This window comes from Ursus maritimus, unplaced genomic scaffold (assembly GCF_017311325.1).
Source record: "Ursus maritimus isolate PB19 unplaced genomic scaffold, ASM1731132v1 scaffold_31, whole genome shotgun sequence".
In the NCBI taxonomy this organism is placed as follows: Eukaryota; Metazoa; Chordata; class Mammalia; order Carnivora; family Ursidae; genus Ursus; species Ursus maritimus.
Genome location: NW_024425675.1, coordinates 5000047 through 5006046, shown reverse-complemented (window position 1 = coordinate 5006046; position 6000 = coordinate 5000047). Strand labels below are relative to the sequence as shown.

The window sequence follows — 6000 nt, the reverse complement described above, 5'->3', positions numbered from 1 at the left end:
AATGAGATTACAAACTCCATGAGGGCAGGCCTTTTTTTTTTCACTGTTCTAGGATCTAAGCATAGTAATCATTCAATAATAATCGTTGAAAAAAATGAACTTAAAGTCCTCACTCCCATTCCCATGTCCCCCCCTTTACTGAGTGATTTTAATTAAAGTCACACAGAAGCTCTTGGGTTGGAAATAAAAGCAAAACCACTACACATTAGTTTGTCAACATGTAATGCCCTGGGTTTATTTTGTGAGAATTCGATCACAATTTTTCCAGGTGGGATTAAAAACCTTAAGGATAATGTATGCCATTGGACTGGGCATTCAGACTTCGGTACTGACAAAGCACTAGTAGTAGTCTGTTAAGTACCATTCTCTTCACAGAAGAGAGGTCAAATATTTCCAAAGGAAGGCACCCGATATTTGTGGTTCTGGCCTTGCAGCCTTCTGGAGAATCTTAAAAGGAAAAAAGCTGGCTGGCTGTTTTTAGAAACTGGAATGATGATACACGTACAGCAATTACTGCATTCTTCTCCCTTATATCCTTTTTGTAAGAACAAGTAAAGAATGAAGTCTTTTAAACAATTCGACAATAAAAAAGTACAATTTTTTTGTGCTAAAAAAAGGGCAAGACAACATAAACTCCAGTTGTAAGGACTCCATTTGCATACTTGATTTAACACTTTTTGGCGTGGAAGGAAATGGGACTACTGGGCCGTTTGCAGAGCAGCAACATAACATTAGTGCTTTAAGTACCAGAAACTACCCACAGCTCTGTGGGCAGGTGGGGATGGGAAGATTCAAGAGACTTCATTTTTAGCTTGTTACTTGTCCTAATGATAGTAGACCAGGAAGATCCCCATTTAACAGTACATTCCCCATTTTTTAAAAACTGATGCCTTTTTTTTTTTTTTGTAAAATTCTGTATGTATGTCACCATTTTTTTCACATGATACACAGAAAACTCAGGGACCCAGAGGGGAACCAAGTTATGTTATACCATTTACAAAATACCAAGGAGTCCACAGCTACCTAACACATTTACTACAGCACAGGAACCAATGAAGGTACAGTGTACAAAAAACTGTAAACACGGCACAATAAATAGATAAAACAGCAGGTTCCGCACCATGCACATGATGTGATGACACTTCATCTCTATACAATCTCACATCTCACACTCTTTGTTGCAATTTATTTCCCTCCCACCCCCCACCCCCAAGTGCAAAGCATCACAAATGAACATTTCTGTATTCAAGTAACATATATACAAGGGTATTACAAATATGCAGTACTGTACAGATAATTGCTGTATTCTTAATTTACAGATGTTGATTTTTTCCTATTAACAATAAGAAAAGAAAAATTGAAGCATGAGAGATGAGCATTGCTGTCAAGTCCCCACAGCTGCCACAGAAACGCATGTGCTGCATTCCATCATCCCTTGCGTTCAAAATGCTACTGATGCATAGCACCTAATCGAGTCCCCAGGCTGCAGCTCCGCTCCGGAGGAAGCTACGTCACCTCCATCGCCACTGTATTGTCTGCTATGTTGTTTAATGCTGGCTTTTCTGATTCATGATTTTCCCTGTTGAAATAGAGTTCAGTTCAATTACTTATCCGCAACAAATTTAAGAAAATACAAATTTAACAAATCAAGACTATCTTCCCAATGAAAAAATGAAGTATTTTTAATAGTAGGAAGAAATGTGACTCTCTTTGGGCATAAGACACAAGTAGAGGAATATGGACCTTTACAGTTTAGTATGAGGAATACATGACCGGAAGTCAGGCTTCTGTCCACCGTAAATTCCATGGCCAACGATATGACCAACAAAACTGTAGTAGCAGCCAAGCAACCCAGCTGTTAAAAACATAAAGAATTCCCAAGTTTCACTTTCCTCTTCTTTTAAACCTTTCATGAAAATTTTGAAAAAGGAACAGATGTGACTGAGGTTCATTCACGTCAGGACTGTGTATGTGCAGTTGAGCAGGACGGCTCCTGAGCTGGTCATCAGAAGCCCAGGGTCCCTGGGGTCCTAGCACCTACACTGCCGAGTGTGCTTGCAGAAATCCATCAGCTTCTCTGGATCTCCTCTCCCTCATCCTTAAAACAAAGGGACTAAAATAAGTGATATAAAAGTTTACCATACACTGCGAGTGCTCCGTGGTTACATAATTCTATAGCAATGAAAACTAGGTATTATATATTTAAGTAAGAACTGTAATTGATTGACTGGTTACGACTAGACCCCGAATGCTGATCTGAATGGAGCAGATGAGGACTATTACTGAAGCTGAGAAGCAGGCAGGGATGCAGGGGTTTGGAAACTTAAGGCTACAGTCCGTTGCTGCAAAGCCTGCTGCTCCTCCTTCCTGGGCCACTCCCAGCTGAGGAAGTCTGCCTATCAGCTTGGCATCCAAGGTGTTCCAAAGTCTGCCCTCCTCCTACCATTCCAACTTCAACTACTAACGTTCCCAAACCTCTAGACAAACTAGTTTAGTCGTTAGCCTCTGAACACATTTGTGTTTCTCCAACTCTCTCTTTCTCCTTTCTGCCCAACCAAGATCAAATCTGATCTTATTTTGTAGAACTTTCCCAGAATACCGCTGGTGTGAAAGGATTTCTCCTTATTTTGGAAATTATAGCTATAATCTACACAATTAATTTGACAAGGATATGATGCTTTGTAATACAGGAATGATTTTCACCTATTATTCAGTTAACATTACTTAATTTTTATACTTTTATGCTTGTCTTCTAACTAAACTGAAAACCCCTTGTCTTTCTCTTTTTGTTCCCCCCATAGTACTTTGTAAATAGCAGGATTCTAATTGCCATTAATAGTTAAAACAGGAGAGCCTGAGCCAACATTCTAAACCATCTACTGAAACCCAACAAGACAAATTAGGATAAAAAATACTTGAGTAAAAGTTGACCTGGCATTAATAATGTAAGCCTTTACATTATTAAGAGCAGCTTAGCATAAGCCAGGGGTGGGTTATATCAATTGTTTACATGAGAAGCTATGGAAGAAAACAAAAGAAACATTCTAAAGAGAACTCCCTCCACCCAAAGGTGGAAAATGAGAGCACTGTAAGCTATTATTATACTAAGAAAGTGACGTTCAAAGCACATATGTGATATTCAGTATATCATTTAATTCAAATTCTCAATACTGAATTATAACATTTATCTGTTTAGTTCTTGAATAAATAAGGAATTCTCATCTAGCCATTTTTAATGTATATAAGGAAAAGAACAGAAAACACAAATGATTAGTACTGCCACAAGATATAAGTTAGAGCTCATATTTTTCAAACATGTCACGCTTCAAATAACTACTGACCTTGGAACTGAATCTACAGAGGATGAAGATGGAACCTTGGAGACTTGACAGTTTGCTGCGGCAGCCAGCTTTAAGGCAGACGATGGAACAGCACTTAAAGTCCTAGGTATATGTCGTGCATTTATGGGGGCAATAGAGTTTACAGTGGCAACTGATGAAGGGACAGTTAATCGAATGTTGTTCCCAATCAGAACCTGAGTTGTTGCAGAATTGGCAGCAGTTACTTGATGACTCAGTGCACTGTGGGAACTTGAAGTCTGTGTCACGTTTGAAGGCTGTAACAAAGTCGAACCTGCCGCTGATGGACTCGTGTGTACAAGTGCTGTTGGTGTAGTACTACTGAGGTGTAAGCCCTTGTATACTCCTAGAGAAAAAGAAAGAAGCATCAAAACAACGCACAACTTGGCTGTTCATTATAGATATATGTTACAAACATCAGAACAACTTAGATGTCTTTATCCTTTCCTTTTTAAAAGATTTATTTATTTATTTGAGAGAGAGAGAGAGTGTGTGCGAGCATGCATGTGGGGGTTGGAGGGGAGAGGGAGAGACAGAATCTCAAGGGCGCTCCGTGCTCAGCATGGAGCCCAACATGGGGCTCAATTCCAGGACCCTGAATCATGACCTCAGCTGAAATCAAGAGTCGGACGCTCCACCGGCTGAGCCACCCAGGTGCCCCTAAATGTCTTTATCTTTACCTGAGGCTGGAAGGACGCCATTCACCCCAATTCCAAGCACCACATCATCCTTCATCTTGAATCCCATCAGTTGTTCTGATGTCACCAAAGCAGAAGCAGCAAATTGAGCACTAGCAGAATCCAAAGTCTTGGAAACAAAACCCTAAAGTTACAAAACGAATCTAATCAGCATCGCTTGGTCTCGAATTATCATTAAAGCTACACAGGTATACCACAATCAGCCTGAGTCTACGCCAGAGCGGCAAGCCACTGAGATATCTTCATCTCGTTTGACAGTCATAAGTTTGAAAAATGCTCAAGCGATCTAAGAACGCAGGGACCATGAAGTTTGATCTTCATACGTGATAATATGTAATATGGACACGTTAATTACGAAAAGAAACCTGTAATGTGGAGACAGTAAACCTCCGACAGAGTGTCAGACAAGAAATATGCTAGTAAAAAAACATTTCAGTGATCTGCAAATACATATAATGAAAAATAAGTATTTAAGTTTCTGTCACCTAACTTACACATATATACACATATAAAAAAAGGCCCCTTTGGGACAGTAAGATAACTATCCCTTTAGAACAGAGGTAACAAAATATCATATCATAACCTGGCCTAGAAATTGAGGCTCCTTGAGTTTTTTTAAATGAATGTTTCCTCTAAGATGCTGAGATTCAAATGTCAGCCTTTAAGCCTTACAAGTATTTAAACGGCAAACATTCATCATGCTTAAGGTTTAAAAGCGGTTTTTTTAAATAGTAAAAGAGGTTTAGTATAACCTTAAATAAATTTTAATAATTATTAAAATACCCAAGATAATGAGCTGGGTGAGATTATACTTTAAAGAGGTAAATTCACAGACTATAGGACAGACTTGGAAGACAGTGTCTTGATCTCATTTAACTATGCTTTTTAGTTTTACTTTTTAAAATAGGGAGCAGAGGCAACAGCTTCCATACTCACCTGTAATGCTCTTTCTAAACCCTGTATAGAATGGCTATGATGTAGGTTCAGGCGAAAGCCACTTTTCTGCTGGTTAGATGCAAGGTTCTATGACAACAGTTGGTAATTAGAGATGAACTCTGGTGGGAAACAATGAGGGATAATCATAAGACAGACAAATCCCTCACCTGTGCAGTGGTGGTGGAGGAATTACTATTTGCTTGCTGTTGCTGAATTTGTGCAAGCTGCTGTTTCTGCATTAGTGCCAGTTGCTGTTGATGTTGCTGGTATTGTTCGGCTGTAAATGCTGAACATAAAACAAGGAAACACTTTATTAAGATGCACAGACAGCACCCACATCTTACAGTACCAAGACAAGTTTTAGCAGTAAACGGAATCTTGTGCAAAATTAAAGCATCTGACAAAGGCTCACGATGCTGCTAAAGATCACTTCCGTAGGCAAAGTTCTGCATTTTTACAACCACGTTTAACAGGAGTGGCTTCGGTTTAAATCAACACGAAATTATAAACTTCCCGCGTTATAACAACATAGGAAAGAGAACTCACTTCTCAAGTTTCAGAACCATTATTTTTGTAAGCTGTGACACTTGTGCTAGACAGTGTAAAAAGGTAATCCAGCTTTTTAAATCCACATTTTTGGAATTCAACTTTGCACTGAGCTTGAGAAGAAGTCTGATAATTACCATTCGGTTTCTCGTTTACTTATATTACTGTCCCAATGCATTCAGATGATCCCTAACGGTTCTGTGTATCAATACTAATTGTTTGACATTTTTTCTAATTTAAGCCATTACAAACATTCCCTCTATATGGACTATAAGGTTGTTGGTTTATTACCTTTATTTTTTTTTAAAGAACTCATCCTTTAACAGGAAGAAAAGAGGCTCCAAATGTTAAGGTTAATTAATTTTCCCCACCCAATTAACCCACCTGGAAAAAATCCAGTCAATAAGAACGGAGTTGTTTATGTTGATTTACTGTACAGAATGATGTCTGAGGAAAGACAC

General features: G+C 38.8%; 1 protein-coding gene across 3 annotated transcripts in view; it reads right to left on the bottom strand.

Moving 5' to 3' along the window:
* Positions 1-205: 205 nt before the first annotated feature.
* The window catches only part of EPC1 (enhancer of polycomb homolog 1), a 93726-nt gene continuing 87931 nt past the window's right edge, over positions 206-6000 (bottom strand). For 2 of the 3 annotated variants that reach the window (XM_008683901.2, XM_008683899.2), the window contains exons 11-15: positions 5161-5279; positions 4994-5080; positions 4040-4181; positions 3342-3705; positions 206-1579 (exon numbers count right to left, since the gene is read on the bottom strand). In XM_008683901.2, the coding sequence (XP_008682123.1) occupies positions 1507-1579; positions 3342-3705; positions 4040-4181; positions 4994-5080; positions 5161-5279 (785 nt within the window). In that variant the 3' untranslated portion in view covers positions 206-1506. The remainder of the gene's footprint in view (positions 1580-3341; positions 3706-4039; positions 4182-4993; positions 5081-5160; positions 5280-6000) is intronic. The other variant, XM_008683900.2, reaches the window with a different exon arrangement.